The sequence below is a fragment of the Lissotriton vulgaris genome, chromosome 5 (genome assembly GCF_964263255.1).
Source record: "Lissotriton vulgaris chromosome 5, aLisVul1.2, whole genome shotgun sequence".
Lineage (NCBI taxonomy): Eukaryota > Metazoa > Chordata > Amphibia > Caudata > Salamandridae > Lissotriton > Lissotriton vulgaris.
In genome coordinates this window covers 1,683,779,811-1,683,800,706 of record NC_141693.1, presented here as the reverse complement: position 1 = coordinate 1,683,800,706, position 20,896 = coordinate 1,683,779,811, and the positions used below count along the sequence as shown (strand labels likewise).

Genomic DNA, 20,896 nt, shown 5'->3' with positions numbered 1-20,896 from the left:
TCCGTTTTAACAACAGCTTCCCTTGCTGATGCTTTTTGAAATAGGAAAACGTCAGTCCACATATTTTTGTTTGGACGTGTTTCTGTCATCTAAATAATATATAGAAGTTGAGAGGCCTTATCTCTTTTACTCCTAAGTAAAGGTCACCTCAGTGCTACTATAAACATATATGTCACACATTAGACTGTTTTTCAGATAATATCCGTAAACTTATTAAACCTTTGTGTGGAAGGCAACAGAATATTATCTTTAACACAATCCTTTGTTTCCAAAATACTCTTCACTCACGTCCTTACTACATAGATTATGGTCCACTTTCCAACATTAGCATTACACAACTACAGAACCTGCAATGTCTTTGATCAGCAACTTTAAAAGGGAACCATACTGTAATCATTGCAGGCTGTTCTCGTTTATCAGCAACGAGGACATGCAGTCCCACAACCGGGGAGACAACTGTGTAGTTCTTGATGGGGTTTGCATTGTGGAAATGATAGTTTGTGTGTTTTTTTATTTGGTGTTTATTCAACCTCACAGACGAAGGTCGAGATGAGCAATGGTAGAGGCCCATACAGATTAATAGTTGTACAAAGAAATGGTTATCATCCCTTTTTGGCAAACTAAGATCAATAAAGAGACCAGAAAGGAGTCATTCCCTTGTAATTCGATATTTCTGTAGATCTTTGAGCTGTGTTTTACACTAGTAACCCCATACGCAGTAATGTTGTATTGTCACTGTGGCTTCTTAGAGACATATATACTATATGAAACAAATATCTGAAAATGTATATTTGTTTTGCAACAGTTTTAATTTCCATTCTCATTTTGCTTTTTTGTCAAGCAGGCAGTTTGCAGCAGCCCTGGAGGATCTGAACGAGGCCATCAAGCTGTGTCCGAATAACCGGGAAATCCAACGGCTACTTATGAGAGTGGAGGACGAGTGCAGACAGATGCAACAACAGCAAGAACTTCCTGATGAACCTGAGCCAGAGGCTCAGAATGAAGATCTTGATTCTGTTCAAGATATCTATGAAGAGGAGTATCTTGAGCAGGACAATGAGAATGTGTCCCTTCAAACTGAGTCAAGGCCAGGTCAGACCCTTCCTGTCATTCAGAGCCCACCACCTTCTCCTGCACATCGGGACTCCACTTACATGTCTGGCTCACCTATTGCTTCACACCAGGTTTTTGACTTTAGGTCAAATAGCACTGTTGGTTCTCCAACAAGACAAGGGTACCAGCCAACTTCTCCATCACTTTCTCCAACACATCAGAACTCTCATTACAGATCTAGTCCTCCACATACCTCGCCAGCGCACCAAGGCTCCACGTATCGCTTCAGCCCACCTCCTGTGGGTAGCCTGGTGATGGAGTACCCAAGCCCACCACCCTCGCCTCGTAGAGCACCACAGTATCGAGCCAGCCCTCCAGCAGAAAGCATGAGTGTATACAGACCTCAGTCTGGTTCTCCTGTGCGATACCAGCAAGAGCCCATTGGACAGCACCCTGGCAGGCCTAAATCTCCATTGTCTAAAATGACACAAAGGTCTTTCCAAATGCCCCAGCTTCCTACTCCTGTCCCACTGCCAGCGCACAGACTTCAAGCGGCCAAGGCACAAATTGTGAGGAGCAACCAACCAAGCTCAGCAGTGCATTCCAGTGCTGTTATTCCTAGTGGTGCTTATGGCCAAGTGTCTCATTCTATGAGCAGCAAATATCAATCATCTTCGGGAGACATGGGTATTAGTCAAAGCAGGTTGGTCTACCAGGCTTCATTGGGTGGATTAATAGCAGATGGGAGACCAGTGCAGCATGTTCAGGCCAGTTTAAGTGCTGGAGCAATCTGTCAACATGGAGGCTTGGTCAAAGAAGATCTTCCACAAAGGCCATCCTCTGCATACCGAGGTGGAATGAGGTACAATCAGACACCCCAGATTGGGCGTAGTCAGTCTGCTTCCTACTACCCAGTGTGCCATTCAAAATTAGAATTAGAGCGCTCTTCCCTTCCTTCGAGCCAGCTTGGTTCTCCAGATGTGTCTCACTTAATTCGGAGACCAATAAGCATCACACCCACTGAAATAAAGCCTCACCCACCTACTCCTAGGCCATTACTTCATTCCCAAAGTGTTGGCCTCCGATTCTCTCCTTCCAGCAATAGCATTTCATCTTCGTCCAACCTGACTGCGACATTCCGTCCCTCTGCTTCCATTCAGCAAATGGAGATCCCACTCAAGCCTGCATATGACCGATTATGTGATGAGCTTTCTCCAGTTTCTCCACCCCAAGGGGGCTATCCCAGTGAGCCAGCCCGCTCCAGGACCACACCTTTCATGGGAATTATAGATAAAACAGCGCGGACTCAGCAGTACCCTCACTTCCACCAACAGAGCCGGACCTGGGCTGTGTCATCTGTGGATACAGTTATCAGCCCGACGTCTCCTGGAAACCTGCCTCAGACAGACTCCTACAGCCCACCCTCATCAATCAGCAACATTGCCTTTTATAACAAAACCAACAATGCTCAGAATGGTCATTTGCTGGAAGAAGACTATTATGGCACTCATGGGATGTTAGCAAATGGATCCCGTGGAGAAATTTTGGAGCGTGTTAGCCAGACCGCTTCCTATCCAGATGTCAAGGTGGCTAGAACTCTGCCTGTTGCACAGGCATACCAGGACAACCTTTTCCGACAGCTTTCCAGGGACTCCCGACAAGGGCAAACATCACCTATCAAACCAAAGAGGCCATTTGTGGAGTCTAATGTATAAAACTTACCCAAAAGTACAGATTGACATTACCCTTTCTATTTACAGCACACATTTCCAGCTCATTTCCATGTCATCATAATTTGCTTTTTCATATTATTTGTGGTATCCAGAGACAGCTCAAGAAAAGTTAATTCCCTGACCTGAACTCTGGCAAGCTACAACTCTGATTCCGTTTGCAACTCCTACAGACCAGAGTTTTTACTCACTGGGAATGTTTGAGTAAATGATATGATGTAATGTATATTGAGAAACAGAATTGCAGGCAGTGACCTTCAACTAGTCAAATGACTCAATTGACCGAAGGTTCTTGCAGCAGAAATGTAGTGGAGCAATCCGTTTTGTTCTTAGAGAGTGGGGGGAGGGTTTGTTTTATAATATTGTTAATTTAATTGAACTTAATTGTTTTTCTAATTTAAACACAGTGTAACCTGCTGAAAAATCGTTTCACAACAAGTCCACAATCTTTCACGAGATAGTGAAGTGTTTGTGTGCAGTTCGTACTGGACCAAGGGATGGCCACTTTGTTGTTCTCTAGAGCACACTTTCTTCAGATCTAGTAGTAAAGCGAGCGAGATCAAAAGCCCAAAATAATTATGCCCTCCTTCTTGAGTTTGAGAGCACTACATTTGTTGAACATTGAAATAATGTACCTTCTTTCTGCCACACATGCAGTATCTCGGAGATATGTATGCGCTACCTTGTTATCTAGCAGAGGCTATCCTAGTATTTTCACTTCTGGGTTAGTCTAACCCAATAGTACCACTAGAAATGAATGCTGCAAGCACTGGAAAACATTCTTTGGAATGATTCACTTGGCGCAAATTTTTCTCTCTATGTGAGGGTTTAATAGGTACGTTAATGTGGTTACGCTAAATTTCGTTTAGGCTGAAGAAGCTCATTGTTTCCAATACCAATTCAGTGCAGTCATTCATCACAAAATGAGTGCCTTTAAATAGAAATAACAACTAATCATGTATAGGTTATGGGTTTTAGTTCCTCTTTCAAAACAGTATTATCATTTAGAACATTAAGTTCTTAGTTTAAAAATGTTCAAACTGAATTGTAAGTCGTATACTAGGAAGGTGGAAAGGGAACTTGTATTACATAAAAGTCAAACTGTACACCTTGTTCGCCCTTGTTCTACAGTTTGCTAGAAAGGTTTTAGGGTAATTTAATTGAATGTAGGTTTTATACCCAGAAACTCTGTCTGAGACTCCCATTTTATATTTTTGATTTAAGTTTAATCAGGTTCCCTTCATTCAACGGAGTACCTTTAAAGGCCTAGGTAGGATTTTCTTTTTTTATTCACAACTTACCACTCACTGCAGTCTTTGCCTTCACTACCTCGGTTAGTTGTGTTCTAACAAGTTAACCAGGAACTGTAACAAGGCATACACATTAGTTGTGTTAACAGACAAGTCCAGTCCTACCATTTATCGGCAGGTCAAATCTTGTTGTACACCAGCATTCACAATCTTACTGGTGGTGACTAACACTGCTCTTCACTGTTTGTGCACATGTTTTTTCAGTTGCCTTCTGCCTCTAGCTGCAACTAACAACACGAAACTTGAGGGGACATAACCACCATCTGTGGGGGGCACTTTTTACTGACCAGTTTAATGTTGAAGATATGCAAGTTGAGCTGTCTTGGTAGCACCCTCATCCCTTCTTGGTCCAGCAACAAAGGTACACACTCTAGTACTCTTTGTAGTGACCTGCACTTACCATGTTGTTATTGAGCACACTCACTTAACAAGTTGATTGGTTCTAAGAAGTGGGGCAAACATAGAGATGGTATATTGTCCCAGCAAACCACCAGTCTTTCGTATCCGTATTGAAACTGGAATGCGTACAAGAGAGAACAGTGATTTAGCATGATATGCCTTTCATGGTCATTTTTGCAATTCACGCTATTCCATGCTGTTGACTCTCTGCATCATTCGTTGCAGTCTACCTCTGATTAAAAAGGATGTGACCTTTCAGTTTCAAGACAAAGCTGAGTATCCCTTCAACAGTGCATGAATGTATCCTCTGATCATGTCCCCTAGTCATGAAAATGTTTGTCAGTATTTTGGGAGAAAGAAAATAGCATGAATCCGATGTGTATGATGAAGTGAGTAATAACATATATCTAAGCATGTGTATCTAGAGCAACACATGCATTCAAACATAGCCCCTCCCAGCTGAATCATTAGTATCACTCTGGCAGCAAGAATGTGACACACTGACCTGGTCAGGCATAGAGAAAGAGAAGGTTAGAAAATGAGCTTGCAGATTCAGTAATAATTCCGTAGTGTATGGACAGAACAACTCACACAACATTCTTACTGCCTTCTCATTAAACTTTTTGGTGCCTCAAATGGAGGGAGCCTGTGTTGTACTGTCAAAAATGACGAACCTAACCTTCTTTTTAAAGGATTTAATTTTCTCCGTTATCTATGCAGCTTGTGTTTTATTTTCTTTAACTAATAAATAGTAGTTTTAGCCAGAGATAGACTGAAACACCGTCCAAATTGCTACTACATTACCAAAGTGATGTGTGACTTCTGAAATTGTCACTGACTTCAACATGCTAAATTATTTTAAAGAAGTTTCAATTGATGCTTTTTTCCTTGATATTGGTTACAAAGCGGTTAACTCAGGCGGATGATTTGTGTTTGAAAATGGTGAGAGACCTATGTGAACTTTTTTTAATGCAAAAACCCAGTGTGCTGAAAAGTGATGTTTGTTTTTTATTATTAATATATTTTTGGTATTTATGTTTAGTCTCCTCAGAGAATAACAGGTAAAGTTGCCTAGTCCTATATTCCCATGGCACAAGCTGAAAGAGTGTCTGACTGTAAACTGTACCGTAGTTCACCCATGTAATGGGAATCACATCTGGGTTTAGGGGTTTGTGTGTGTATGTATGTGTGTGTGTGTGTGTACATATATATATATATATATATATATATATATATATATATATATATATATATGGATCTGTCTTGGAGATTCTTTGTATTTCATTTCTCCCACAGTTTTATTTTTGTTTTCATTTTTTAAAAGGCTGAGTATTTTTTTAAACATTGTAAAGAGGTTCTAAATGTATTAAACTCGAGTTGTATTAGTTCCTTTAAAGCATCTCGTTCTGCTACAGGTTACCATGAGGTTGTTGGGAACTTATGATTCATATTCTGCTGTGTGGCAGATATTGTATATTGCACTACAGGAATGGTTTACCATTGTACACACCAGGACTTTGATAGAGTCTAGTCTCAGTGTGAAGACATTTGAGGTGGGGAAACATTTTGGTTGAAATACAATGTGCAGACTCCGACATTTTGCTGTCCTTCCCTTTATTTGCTTTGAGTACTCTCGGCCTACTACAAGCCAAGCTCAGGCAATGTTGGGCAACCTGTGTAGCCGAAACACTGGCCAGTTAGTTTTCCCAACATTGCTGAATGCCTGAAACACGGCATTGTAGGATCGTGGTATTCAGCTAATAGAGACAAGTCGCCTGAAATGGTAGGGCCAAACCACCTATCACAGCCTTGGGAGACAGATTTATCTTGTTTTTCCCAGCTGTAGGAAGCAAACACGGGCGTAAGTGCAAGAAGGGAAGTGCTGGATTAAGTGTGAATAACAGAAAGTATAGACCCGTTGAATTTCATTACTCTGTTCTTAGGAAGCCGCTGCTCACAGGCACTTCTACTGCCTTTTATTTCCGTATCTGCCAAACAACTAGGAAGGCAAATTGTCCCCATCACTGAGCAGTTTTATTCACAGAGAGCCCAAACAGCGAATTCTTATAGAGCAGCCAGATAGATTATTTTACACTCACAGAAGAACTGTGCATAAGTATCCAGAGAAAGCGTGGCCCACCTGTGGTTAGGGAAGTAAATAGATGCGAAGCAAGAGCAGTGCATTCTCACATCACAGCTTATCAGAGAAACCAGTAGAAATTGTACGAATCCGAAAATAGCATTCTCTCAAGCAACTTCTAACAGTGCAGAGATGCTTACATTTTTTTGTTTTCAAAGTAATGTTTTAGGGAGGTACAATAGTACGTTTTTTGCTTTCATTGTAGCTCAGGAAAGGGAACCTGCTACAGCACTCAAATGTAGTCGAGTATCAGAAGCTTTTTACTTTGGTGCTTTAACTGCTGAAAGATATAACTCATTTGCAAGAAAAGTCAAAAATATGTTACATAAACTTAGCAGTGATTTCTCATCCTCACAGAGATGCCATGTCATAACTCGTTTCAGGACCTGGATTCCAATGAGCCTTAGTGAAAGAATTCAAAAGATTCACCTGGTAGTTGTTAGTATGCTCCCGGCCTCAACAACATCCGTTGACCTAACATCCGTACTTGCTTAGCTTTGCCACTCTCTTCTTTCAAAGAAACAATGAATAATTAACAAATCCAGCCATTTTAATCCAGAATTCTATTTCAAAAGGGCTATGTAAGAACCTGACACATATCACTCTTAAACCAAAAGACAAAATAGTGGATTTCAGGGCTTAACTAAAACTCAACAAATATTTACAGAAAATATCATACCTCCTTCAATAAGTTTGTCATTTGGACAGGTGGGCGTTTTTCTTTTATTTCTGGTTTTAAAAGCTCATAAGAATAAAACATTCTCTCCATTTTCATGCAATACTTTGTGTGCGACTTTTGGACAAGCCATTAAATTCCTCCCCCCAGCCCCCTTAAAAATATACTCTTTTATATATGTACTTAGTTATTTTATTCGATTATAATGGAAAAAGTGAAGTCACTGAAGGGAAAATATTTTGGTGAGGGGAATGTGAAAAGCTAAGGAAACGTCTTTACAGCACTTTATACATGTTCTAATCTTTTGTTGCTGTAAATCAGATTGCAGTCTTCATTTCAACTTAAAAAAATATATACCAGGCGGGGGAAATTAACATTATTTGGTTCATAATATTACAGTAGCTGTAAGTATGAAACACCATACATGGTTATCCTTTCTGATGATTCCTCAAAGAGACACAGTCACACATCACAAACTTCTCATTCGTATTGCACTATCAATTTAAAATCTAGTCTCTCATTTTCTCTGTGAATGATTGCACTTTACCAGTTCCATTTATCTAGGCAAATATTTAATATTTGTGTTTTCATTAGAAAAGGACAAGATGGTTCTTATCTTTTAACGTATTTTCAAAAAAAAGAAAAAAATGCACACAAAAAAATACAAACGGGGTAATAATTGTATAGCACAAGAGAGACATGGTTGTACATATGAATAGGCAAAGAGGTACATTTTTTTAAACAAGTGGGTTGGTGTGGGAAATACGCTAATCGATTTAAAGTGCTTCTCCAGTAATGTTCTTTCAGGCTCTGCTCATGGGTATTCACTGGAAAAAATAAGGTCTATGTGTTTTCAAGCAAAGTTTACCTCCTATACTAAGGGTGTACAGAGAATCCCGACGACTTCTGTTTGAATTTGACACAATAAAGACCAATGATGGCTGTTGCTTTTTATCTTTTTTCAAAATATTATTCACCTGGAAATGGTTTAAGAAGTCTATTCTTTGCAGTGTTTGTGGAGCAGTTTACATATTGAAGTTGCTGTGATTCAGACAATCGTCCACAAGTTTCCTCCAATTTGTTTTATCTCAGTGGTGTTTGCACATCTCCCTCCTATATTGCATGTCCACAATGTTTCTTAGTCCTGACAGACTACGTGTTGCAGTATCTGCAGTTGATTGTGCTTGACTTCATATGATCCCCCCTTCTTAGTCATTCCTCTCCAGCTCTCATTCCTTCTTCAAAGCATCTGGTTGTCCTGCTGTGCAAAGCCTAATGCCAGTCTTCTCACAGACAGACAATGTTTACCATCCTGGCCTTTCCTCTTTAAAAGCACTGTTTTGTTTTGCATTACATAAGCTGCAGTGACTACAAGGCCCATGTTTTACTGATTTGTTGAGGAAAAGGCTAGAATTTGAACATGGTTTCTGTCTGATCACTCTTATCAGCCTGTTTTTATTTTTATACACACAATCTCACCCACAGAGGCATATCTTCTCTACTAGTGCTTTCAAGTTACATCTTGACTCATTCCAGTAACCTTCTTGGTTCAAGGCATGATCCATGCATTGTTGTACGCAGGCCTGTAACCAAACCAGCAATTTTAATTTGGCATCATGAACCATGGAAACTGTAGTTGTACATTAGTGCATCTCTGCACCATCTGAACCATATCCTTATTATATAAAATGAACTGTCTCGGCTTTTAACATTTTACATGTTTACAGAAAGTACAACATGTACAAATTGAGGGAACTGAGTGGTAAATCATTCGTTTAAGCCACAATATGATCACATTTTCTTGATTCATGGCATTTCAACATCCAATACTAAAACTGGATAATGTCTGTATTTTTTCAGAGTTTCTGATTTGTTTGCCTCAATAAGTGGGGAACCAAAGCACTGAATCTGGAATGTGAAGAGCAAATGTGATTGCTCTCCAGGTTCCCATTAGGGGTGTGTTTGCTCTTCTCACTCATCTGTATAGTGATTCCTGTATTTGATGAGGCATTACTGATGGCCCTCAGAAGTAGGAACCCTTTAGATATCAACACTAGAACTACCCACTTTCAAAAACATTTGAAAACATCTTTATTTAGCATTAACACTGAATAACAAAATATTTTGCCACCCCAAATGATCATACTGGTTAGTTCATCTAAATCAGATATTTCTCAAAATCTTAAACAATACATTGCAATGTGAGAATGCAATGTTTGTTTTTTATCAAGGTTTTTCTGTTGGATTTGTGTGATGGAAATCCCTTGATATAGGAACATCCTTTTTCCTAATTTATAGCCATGTACTAATAACTAAAGGATTTCAAGTCAATCCCAAATCGGACCCATTTTTATTTGTGTTCCTATTTTATGTATCGTAAATGCCAGTGAGCCAATTACATTTCTATTTATGTGAGTTGTTGACTGTGGCATATCTTGAGGGAATAACGCACACACTTGTTTCCTTCATGTTCTCCTCCAGGGGTGGAGAATCTGAGACCGAATAAGAAACACTGACTGTAGAACATATATAGCATTTATACCTCGACAAACCCAGCAACTTTCAAACCTAGGAAGTGTTGCTCTTCATAAAGACACACTGGTGATGGACTGCCGGATTGCCCTGTTTATTGATCTCTATGAATTGTTGACTCTGATTCGCTTCACCTGCAGGTTGCATAAAGTTAGAATAGAAGTGAGCCAATCACCGAAGCTTTTAGTTTCATTTAAAGAATATCAGAAATCTTTCATATTTTCTGCTTTCGAAGTTTTTCTTGTAAGGAGTTGATGAAGGAGGATTACAATATTTTCCTCAAAATAGTAAGCTTGATCATTGTTATTGCTTGCGGGTTGTTGTGGAAAATTTCTATGCTATTGAATACCATAAACACTTGCAGCAATTTACACCGCTTTTATTTAGAAGTTGCATACCACTTCTGTCATATATGTCTCATTTGAGGCATAGAATTAAAAAACGATGTTTCATTTGACAAGGGTCCCATCATGTTACCATTCTTGCCCTCATTCAATCTGATTTACCTCTAAAGAGGCCCTACCATATATCCTCTGTAAGGTTCCCCCATTGCGTTTTCTAGGGGTTCTTTACTCTTTCATATTTTCCATATCTTAATCACCATCTGATTTTGGAAACTTGTTATTATCAATTATACGAAAGCAGTGGTAAAGAAATTCTCGTAATCACAAATTACTATTTCTCTAAGGAGTCATGGCTCAGAATAATTTGAGAAGCTACACCTCACTAAGAAATAGGCTGAACTGAGGCACTCCATTAAAACATTGGAATTGGCTGATTTTACCTTTTTTTCATTTTGTGTGTTTAAAATGCATATTGTCTAAGGGAGATTATATTTAGGGAATGAAACATTACTTTACGCTTTTCCTCTCATATGAGGCAACCATGAAACAGCCATTGTTACAGTTTTTCCATATGTATGCACAGCAATTGGTCTTTGTTCTGTCTCTTTCAGAAGGCAACCATCATTGTGTTCTTTGACTCTTGCAGTCTGTGTTTGCAAAGTGCTTTTAGTGCTCTAGGAGCAGAGATCTGTTGGCACGAGTGCAGGTCTCCCATGTCTACCTTGTGCACCGCCTTTGAAGACTGTCACTGGAAAGCGCTTTAACTCCTTTAAGATTTTCCATATGCTTTTCTATTAACTCCAATGTAAAGGACTCTCTCTGTACAGTGTATTTATTCAGTGCATGCTACGTTCTCTATTCAGATATATTGAACACTGCAATTGTGATCTATTTTTCGGCGAGGTGATGGGAAGAAAAACCTGCCTTCTACTCTACAGCTGAACTGAGGTGCTCCACCTCATGTATAAGAAAAAGACAATTTATTATTTTTATTTTTCTCCAATAATTTTTTCTTTTTTGTTGCTGTACTTGCCTGCTTGAGCAGAGTTTTATTGTCTGGTATATGTGAGCTGTGAGATAGATGTGAAAAGTTCTTAAATGAATGCGTCGTCCCTTCTTTCTTCCCCAGCCCTCTGTACACAGATTGTAATCTGTACAATGAAAACTGTATTATGAAGAAAATGTACTTATTTATAAATGGATAACAATTGGAAAACAAATGTCTGGAGTAGTGTTTGAATCTTTTTATCTCCCACATCCTTTCATCTCATCCTACCTTAAATACACCCTCTCCCTAATTCATCTGTTTCCTCTCCTGTTCTAGCTAGTCTGTGTTACTCATTGCAGTCCAGTTGTGTGTTAAGCTTCCTTCGTGCTCTGTGCATGCACTGATGCGTAGAGGGAGGAGTAGCCTTTAAAATCTTTAGTGAAATATCTTAGTTTGTACCATCATGTTCTTGCCAGGTGAACGTTTTGTCACAGTGTTTTTTGCATCTTGGTCAAAAGCCCCTACACAGTTTGTCAGAAATTGACAAAATGTGTGCATTCAGTGGCTGTATCCTGCATGCTGTGCTTTGATTGAAACAACAAATTTCAAGTTGAAAACGCTTGACTGGTCCACATGCAAACAAGCCTGATTAAATAAATTCAGCCTCATCATCAACGAGTTCCCATCAGAGTTGAATTGGCTACGAATTATACAGCTAGGCTCGAGTACCGTACCTTCCCCAGTAAAATACCTCAGGCCTAGTAAGACTGAAGAGTAGGTTTTTGTTCCAGAAATAAAAGGATTCATCCAAGCAAGGCAGCAGACTTCCATCAAGTCTCCCTCAAGGAATCCACAGCCCCGGGGCAATAAACAATGCTAGTCTCGTAGTGAAACCGTGGTCAGGATTCCAAGGTCATCAGCTAGACCGCCAATCCAGGATACCATCGCTTGGATTAGCAAAATGAACATTTCTTCAACTTCAGGGATATAATCATGACTATTTCATAAACAGTTTCTGATATATCTTAACAAATCTGCCTTCAGCTTTTATAAACCAACTTTAATTAATTTTATAAGTTATAACAGCAAACATTACAGTGCAAGCAGCTAAGTGCATTGCGATTAATAAGCAGATGCATGACATCACACTGATCATCAAAGCCTGTAGTAGTTCCATCATTTGAACCAGATAGTTTTTGGGGGCAGCCTTATGGCATATAAATCGGTTTGTCCATTTTTTGCAAACCGGTGCATTGCACCACAACAAGCTGTCGGGGTGGGTGGGGGGGGGGGATCAGCAGAGTTTCAAGCACAGCAATGTCCCTTATGGCGTGCAGGCCCCCCAGCCCAACAATGTACTGCGCCTTCATTGGACCCCGGTCCCTCACCCCCAAGTTCTCCTGAAGACCTGGAATTGCAATTCATGATGAGGGGTCAGTGGATCTTTTTAAAATACGCCAAAGGTAATTAAAGATAGCAGTTCAATACTTAATAATCGCCGGGCTTTTCCAAACTACATGGAAAAAGTCGGCACTTTCCTCAGAACATTGGAAGTATGCAGAGGAGGAATACTTTGTGTCTGCCACAGACACAAAGGTCTCAAGTAAGTAATATTTGAGTATTTCAGTTTAATAGGCCGGAGTCTCGAGGATATCGCCAACCGTGATGGTGCCATTCAGGCCACTCTCCACTTGCTATCCTACAGGAAGCCCACTCACGAATTCCATCTAACTTTCAAAGGTATTTATAAGTCCAGTAAATTAATAACTAGCGAGTTGTGAATATGGGAAAGGCCTCCTTTCCTTAAAGACCCAATAAATAATTTGGCCTCTAACAGGTTGTACTCAGTAGTGTCCTCAAAGTAGTCCCCATACGCCATCAGGATGTGACGGAGCTGTAAGAACCTAAAAAAACTGAGAATGCTGAAGATCAAATTCTGCCAGCACCTGCTGAAATAACCTCATTTGAGGTCCCTTCCTCACAGCCATCAGTTCGGAAATGCCAATTAAATCCCATTTGCCAACTCCTGCTAACTGGGCAACCTGCCTCAGCCAATGGTCCCACGAGAGGGGAGTTTTAAGAATAATCCTTCAGCCCCACCCAATACTGCGCAGTGGCTACCTCCAGACCATGAACATCATTCTAAAGAGCCCCGCTAGGGATTGAGGAACAGGCACCACGTAGATCTTGTCCACTGTGACATCGTAGCCCATGAAAGCCACTGTGGTCTGAAAAGTTGGATCTGTCCAACCTCCGCTAAGCAAATCATTCAGGACCACATACTGAGATGCCCAATAGTACAGTCACCCATCTGCTGCAGCAGTACAAGTAGGACTGCCTCCTTCAGCTTTTCATACCATGGTTTCTAACTTCAACGACACAAAGTTGCACGTCACATATAACCTTTCATGCATGTGTAGCCAGTGTTCTGATATTGATCTCCTTATGGTCTTGAAATTCTGCATTCCTTGTTCCTTTACAGTGCCGTTTATTAAGGAAGGAAAAGACACGACTGTTGCATATATAACACTATTTAAATGCAATAAACAACTAATGCTACAATTTCAGTAGTACATAGTACAGTCAATAAGTGTACTACCACCCAGCATTTCCCATACTAACTGTACAACTTTTATAAACCCCAGCAACCTAACTGGAGTATTTTCTGTGTATATACAGACCGATTACGATGTGTGTGGGCAGAGCTGGATAGAGATACTTGAAACAGATCTGAAGAGACCGTGCAGATAGTAAATGCTGAACTATTTAAAAACTGCATAACACACCTACTGATCATTTAGCATTATACTTCTATTTTCTCAAATAAGGAAAAATAGTTTAAAATAAATACTGCAATATATATAAATATATTCACCCAATCAAGTATTACCCATCCTACAGTTCCCTGGGTGTGTCACTGTTTGATCATTAGCTTGGAATTAAGTTTGCAACTTCTTGTGCCTGGGTCCTACAAATAAATTAAGAGAAACAATGTGTTAGGTTAATCGGCAGTGGTTCAGCTGCCACTGTGGAAGTGGTGCAGTTAGATAGCGTGTAGAAATTAGGTGGGTCAGTTGTTACCACAGTGTTATGTAGGACTATGCTATCTGATAGAGACATCTTAACTGAAAATATCACCAGGCATCAGACTGGATCCGGAAATCTTTTGCAGCAGCACCTCTGCACGCCGTGGGACTCCGGCGCATGGCTCTGCCCTGGCGTCGTCCGTGGACATGATGTCAGCGAAGCCATATAAGTCCTTCACGGGACGCTGACGTCAGTTTCCTTCTTTTACACGTCCCGACTTATCCAGGAGTAAGCAGTTCCTCTGGCCTGGCCTATTGCCAAGGCTTTCTGGATGCCTTCAGGTGTCCAGAAACAGTGTGATGTCTTCAGGCTTTAAGGCGTGTGAGACGTGCGCACGGCAGATGTCGGCCACTGATCCGCACGCGATCTGCATGCGTCCTCAGGAGCGCACCACGACTCTGCGGAGTGCGACGCCTTCTAGCAGATGAGGCCGAAGTCCCTGCGGGAGCGCTGGATGCCGCTTTTGGCCACCCGGATGTCCCGCTCGGTGCCTCCGCGCCGCTCTCCATATCGGACTGGGGCTTTGGTTCGAATCCAGTTTCGGATTCGTTCTCGCGGACGCCATTTGCCTCACGCAGGTAAGGGGAAGCACAAGTCACGGAGGTTGTCTGCCTCACTTCACCGTGACAGCGGTGCTCACGCCTCCCAGTCTTTCCCGGATGCCGGTCCCCAGGAGTCGACCCCCTTATACCCACCCTTTCCGGGTGATGGGGCGACTCTGGCCCAAATGGAAGCCTATTTCAAGGCTCTGCAATCCATTTTTGGGTCACCTCCTCTCCCTTGCGCGCCTTCGGGCCCCACAGTGGAGGAAGGGACTCAGGTCGGATCTTCACCGGCAGGTTCACCCTCGGCGCCGGGCGAGTCCCTCGATTCTGGATCCGGAGACGGTGCGACGTTGGGACCCGGCCCGTACGGGCATCCCAGTCAGACGTTGAACCCATCTGCATTGTCTCCCCATAGCCCTTTGCGGCTTCCTGCGCCGACGTCAGTGATGGCTGCACCCTGGTATGGACTCCTTGTCGACATCCTTCCTCTCCACATATCTCAGTGGAGGGTGAGTCTATGCCAGTCCGAGACGGAGCCGAGACGCCTCTGCTTATTGATAACGTTGATCCGATGCCGTCTCAACATGTCGACGCCGGAGCTGGCGCCTGCCCATATTGTACCTCTGTTTGAGGAGGTCGCAACTCCAGAACACCCAGGGGTGTCTCCTTGCCCTTTGGCTCCTCTGCCCCCTGGCCTTCATCCGACTGCCGCATCTCTCTTTTCCGTTGGATGAGTTAGCCTTCAACCGCGCCTACAGATGATCTATTTATCGCCCCCTAGAATGGCTACAGAGGCCAGTGCTGTATTTACAAGGGCTGTTCACGGGGCTTCCACGCTTTTGCACTTGCAGACCCCCTCGGTCTCTTTGTCTTCCGATCCATTATTGAGTGTCCTCCACCAGGGTGAGGTGGAAGGGGAGCCCTTGCTGCCTTTTGGTGGGTCTATGTTTGACACCCTTCTTGGCACATGGGCACGGCCCTCCTCGGGTGACGCTGTGGATCGGGCTATTGCACACCATCGTCCAGCTCCAGATGACCCTGGCTGCTTGTCCCTTCATCCTAGGGCTCAGGTCCGGGTCGTCCAGCTTGCTTTCGCCACGCAGCCTTCCTTTCCCCTCCGATTACTGCCTCCCACCAGGGAGTCTCGTTAGTTGGACACCTGTGGTCGTCATATTTTTGCGTCCAATATTTCGGGCATCCATGCTTTAAACACAACTTGCGTGTTTTTTCACAGGCTACTTTTGACCTTTGGGACTCGGTGGAAGGTCTTCTTCCCTGCCTTCCAGAGGGTCCTTGTACTGACCTGGCTCATCTCCTTCATCATGGACGGGACATGGCACAGTTTACCATTAGATCGGCCATGGATTCTACCAACTCTGTGGGTCGGGCCAGTTCTGTCGCTCTGCGGCACCATGCTTGGCTGCGCGATGATGCTTTCCCTGAAAATATCCGGGAGAGTTTACGGGATTTGCCGTTTGATGGTGTATCCCTTTTTGACAGTCATGCGGACTCAACAGTCAACCTCCTCCTGTCTAGCCTACCATAATATCATGTTTTTGACATCCTTTTACGATCTGTTACTTTCATGTTCAATATTGTTCTGAGCCATCGGTTCATGCTGTAATGCTCAGGTGGTCTGGTCGACTTGTCGCCGCTTTTGTTTCCTTTTATTGCACCTGATCAGCTGCTTCTGTTCTGTTAATCCTCTGTCTATAAGTCCCGGCTCAAGAGGTGCCCCTGACTGGGGTTGAGGCTTACCCTATGTTGGCTAATGTGTAGCTGCCTCCCTTACACATAAGGCTTGGTAGGCTCCTGTGGAGTCTTCTTCTGAGGGCATTGCCCTGCAGATCGGCCAGTGGTCTTTTTCACATTCATGCGGTCCACCAGTTGACATCGCTCTATGGCCTATCCGTTGGAGTCTGCAATTCGTCTTTGGCAACCCTTTAAAAGTATACATGCTCACTTTTTCTGGGTTTCTGCCTTGTTTGTTTCTTCCAGGTGTGTCCTTTCAGTCTCACTTCCTTGTCTGTTTCTGTTCTGCATATTTCTGCCGCTGTGGATGTCCTACCAGTGAACGGCCTTGGTCAGTGCCCTGTTGCTGTACTAAGGCATGCAGGGTTGCCACAGCGCACTTCTCTTATGTTGTATGCGTGTCCGATGATTATTTTCCACTGTATTCGCTGTTACAGAGGGCTGACGCTTTCCGATGCCTAGTTCTCTCCTCTTCTTATGTGGTGGGTAGTGCTTGTCGTACTTTGTTCTTGCATGGTGGCATCTTACTCACTTGCACTGCTCATATACACTGCCTCGTGCCTTGCTTTCCTGGCCTCTTCCCCTGCTGCCATCCGGGCAGGACCTTTGGCATACTTCCACTTCGGGCTGCTGCTCTCTGTAGAAGTGCTCTCTTTCACACTTTCACTGTCCTTTTTCTTCTTGTGTGCACATCTCTTTAAAAATCCTGTTACGCTATGTGCGTTTTGTACCGGTGATTCCTGTCCAGGACACCTTTCCAGTTTGCCTCACGTGGGACTGTTGCTTGTCCAAGCAGAGTGGCTGGTATCGCTGATAGATCTGGACTTTCTCTGTCCGGTTCTGCTGCAAGATGGCTGTTGCAACCTATAGTGCACTTTTGTTTCTTGTGTGCCACTCATGCTTATGGCAGAGTCTTCTTCTGATGTTTGTTCTATCTGGCGTCTACACACACCCGGGTGTCACGTACACTGGGTTCTTGCTGTGGTGTCTGTGGACTTGCCATGGACTTCTCGTAGGTGCAGTCCTTCATTCTGTGTGTTCGCTTCACGGATCCCTTTCACAGGTTACGTACCTGGTGAGACATCTCTCGGATCTGGACTATTCCTGCGGCACTTCCTTATATGTGGTGTGGTTCTAGCTGTACACACGGTCTAGTCTGCTTACTTCTGTTGCCCGCATCTGCTTTTTGTAGTCATGAATTTGTTTTTCATGTGCGCCCTTACCAATGTCTCTTTGGGAAAGGGAGATTGCGCACTATCAAGTATGGTGTCTCTCGTGAGCTTGGATCTTCCTGGGCATTGTCAGCAACCTCCCGCTGCTGTCCCAGGTGTCCTCGTTGGTGCGCTTCCACAGTGCTTCTTCCACTGTTCATCATATTCAACCTGTACGTTTGGACTCGGTCATAGCTTCTTGTCCTCTCTCTGGTCCCATCTTTTCCTGAGGTTTTGGGCTCTCTCGTTTTGCACTGCCTTCTCGTCCTGTGCTCCCTTTCTACACTGTGTTCTGTGATGGGCTTTCATGCCGTCCCTCGGCAGCTTGTGATGCTTTGCCTCCCATTGTTTGTCGCTCCTTGCAGAGCTTTCGGTCTGGGATTGGCCACTATGGCATTGCTGCACCCATTGTGTTTCGTCAGCTTGTTGACGACTGGGTTCCTTTGGAACTTGGTGGGGTTCAGTCGGAACTTGGCGGGGTTCAGTCGCAGACCTGCCTCCTGTGGGGTATGGCTTTGGTATCTATTCTAAGTTAAGGAAACTGGGGCTAGATGTCTCTATCAGATGTACGAGTTACTTACCTTCGGTAATGATGTATCTGGTAGAGACACAGTCTAGCCGCAGATTCCTTAACGCCCGCCCATCTTCCATGTTCTGCGAGGACCATTTTAGGTTCAGTTTTATGCTCGTGCCTCCCTTTGGGTGGCGAGGACCTTTCCAGGTTGAGTTTTATGCTTGCGCCTTCCTTTGGGTGGCTTTGTCTTCCTGCCGGGTGATATCTTTCATCTTTCCTCCTCGGGAGGATGTTTTTTTCTGGTTTCCCTGTTTTGCTCCTTCTATTATAGTGATGGGGCTGAGGGTTCATATCTCCTCCTACACCCTGACCCTGGCTCCCCACCGTCGGTGCCTTTATTGCCTCGGGCCGACCACGATGATAAGTCGTGCCCCGACTGCCGGGCCTTGACGTCGAAAGCTAGGCGGGAGAGGTCTCGTAAGCACCTCGAAATTCGGCCGTCGGGCCCACGCCGCTCGAGGTCCCGGTCCAGGAGGAGGTCGAGGGACCAGTCGCGGGGCAACAGTCATCACAGCTCGGCGAGTCGACACCACTCGTCTGGCTCCAAGTCCTCACGTAAGTCGAGGCACAAGAAGTCGAAGAAGCGACATTGCTCTTCTGACTCCCCCCGTTGCTCGCGCGACGCGGCTGGGAGTTCGGGCGACACTTCTCACGCGGCTCCGCCAGAACCGCAAGCACCGCTTCCAGCTCCATACCCGCCGGTTCCTCTGCTGAACGCGACGCCGGAGGAGATCAGCGCCTTCCTCATGGCAAAGAGGTCGCGCTTCCCTCTGTCGGGTCCCGCCGAGGTGCCTTCGGGCCCCGCGGACGCGTCTGGGAGTCCAAGCGGGCCAGCGGCTTCGGCTCCAGCGCAGTCAGGTACTTTGGCCCTGGCGCTGCCGGCGACTTCTGTCCGGACACCGCAGGGTTCCTCAGGATCCAGGCCTGGATCCGTGACGACAACGGTCGACCTTACGATCCCTCCGCTGATGTCATCAAGGGTGTCGCCCCTGGTGCCGTCCTCGAGCGGCGGCGTCCCCGAGCCTCACCCCGGTCCGGATCTGGCGTCGGACCGGCGCCGCCCTGTGCCGTTTTCGAAGCCAATCTGTGAGTCCTTCACCGACGACCCGGCTCCATCATTTCTTCCTGACTTTCAGGAGATGTATGACGAGGGGGATTGGGAGGGGTCTGACCCAGTGCCAGTTAAGCCAGGACTGGACTGACGAACTGGGGGAGGCCAGTGGTCTGGACACTTCACCCGACACTGATTTTTTCTCCCCTCCTACCGTGGCTACGGAGGAGGGGGCTGCTTACAGCGTGGTGCTGTCTAGGCCAGCCAAGGCCTTGGCTCTTGAGATCCCAGTCGCGGCCGTGAGGACTAACCTCCTCACTGAGGTGCTCAAACCGCAGACAAGCTCCTCGGAGCCTCTCCTGCCGTTCAACAAAGCCCTCACTGACGTTCTGTTTGGCACCTGCTCCAAGCCCTCTACAGGCCTCCCTTTAGATCGGAACGTGACCCGAAGTCACCGCCCGGCTCTGGGCGTCCCCAGTTTCCTGTCTGTTTACCCCACCCCTGAGAGCCTGGTGATCCAGGCCTTCACTTCCCAGACCGCATTCCCAACCGCCCCTCCGGATCGGGAATCCAAAAGGTACGATTAGTTTGGTAAGAAGCTGTTCTCACTGAGTTTTGGGTTGCGGTCTGTCAACACCGCCTGCCTTTTGGGCCGTTACTCCCACTCTTTGTGGGATACGGTTGCGGAAGTGCTGCCGCAGTGCCCGGCGGAGGTCCAGGCAAAGCTTACCCAAGCTCTTGCGGATGGAAGGGATGCAGCACAATATTCTATTCAATGTGGACTGGATACCACGGACTCGCTAGGCAGGGCGATTGCAACAACGGTGGCGGTGTTCGCCGCCACGCCTGGCTGAGGTCCGCCAACTTTTCGGCGATGTCCAAGCCTCTCTTATGGAAATGCCCTTTGATGGCCGTCGCCTTTTTGGCGACAAGACGGACAGCGCGCTGGAGCGTTTCAAGGACTCCAGGGCTACGGCCAAGTCCTTGGGCCTCGGCCAACGCCAGCAGACTTCCGCCTTTCGTGGCCAAAGAAGGGGTGCCCCCACACGTCCAGCTAGCCACAGGCTTCAGAACCAACCTCAACGCGCTCGCGGACGTGGTAACCGCCGTGGCGGTGCCGGGGGACACCGGCAAGGTTAGTCCACAAACGCCCCCTCAGCGTCTGCCTCAAAATCCTCTAAGTTTTCATGCCCATTCGACGCCAGTGTGGGGCAGGGTTCGCCATCACCTCCTCCACTGGCTCTTCCTCACATCGGACAGGTGGGTGCTGTAAATCGTCCGAAGGGGCTACTCCCTCCCCTTCGAGGCGACCCCTCCAGCCATGCCACTGCAGTACCACCGCATGTCGGGGGTCACTTGCTACTTCTGCAGGAGGAAGTTACAGCCCTCTTGGCCAAGGAGGTCATTGAGCGCGTTCCTGGGCCAGAAGTAATTTCTGGTACCCACGAAGGGCAAAGGGGGCCTATGCCCTATCTTGGATCTAAGGAGCGTCAACGGCTTCCTC

The 20,896-nt window shown here is 45.0% G+C and overlaps 1 protein-coding gene across 2 annotated transcripts in view; it reads left to right on the top strand.

The window, feature by feature from the left end:
* Window positions 1-4,939, top strand: part of TANC2 (tetratricopeptide repeat, ankyrin repeat and coiled-coil containing 2) — a 2,475,706-nt gene extending 2,470,767 nt beyond the window's left edge. Inside the window, exon 30 of one of the 2 annotated variants that reach the window (XM_086923824.1) lies at window positions 845-4,939. In XM_086923824.1, coding sequence (XP_086779950.1) covers window positions 845-2,768 — 1,924 coding nt within the window. In that variant the 3' untranslated portion in view covers window positions 2,769-4,939. Of the gene's footprint in view, window positions 1-841 lie in introns of both variants that reach the window. The other variant, XM_086923825.1, reaches the window with a different exon arrangement.
* Window positions 4,940-20,896: the final 15,957 nt, after the last annotated feature.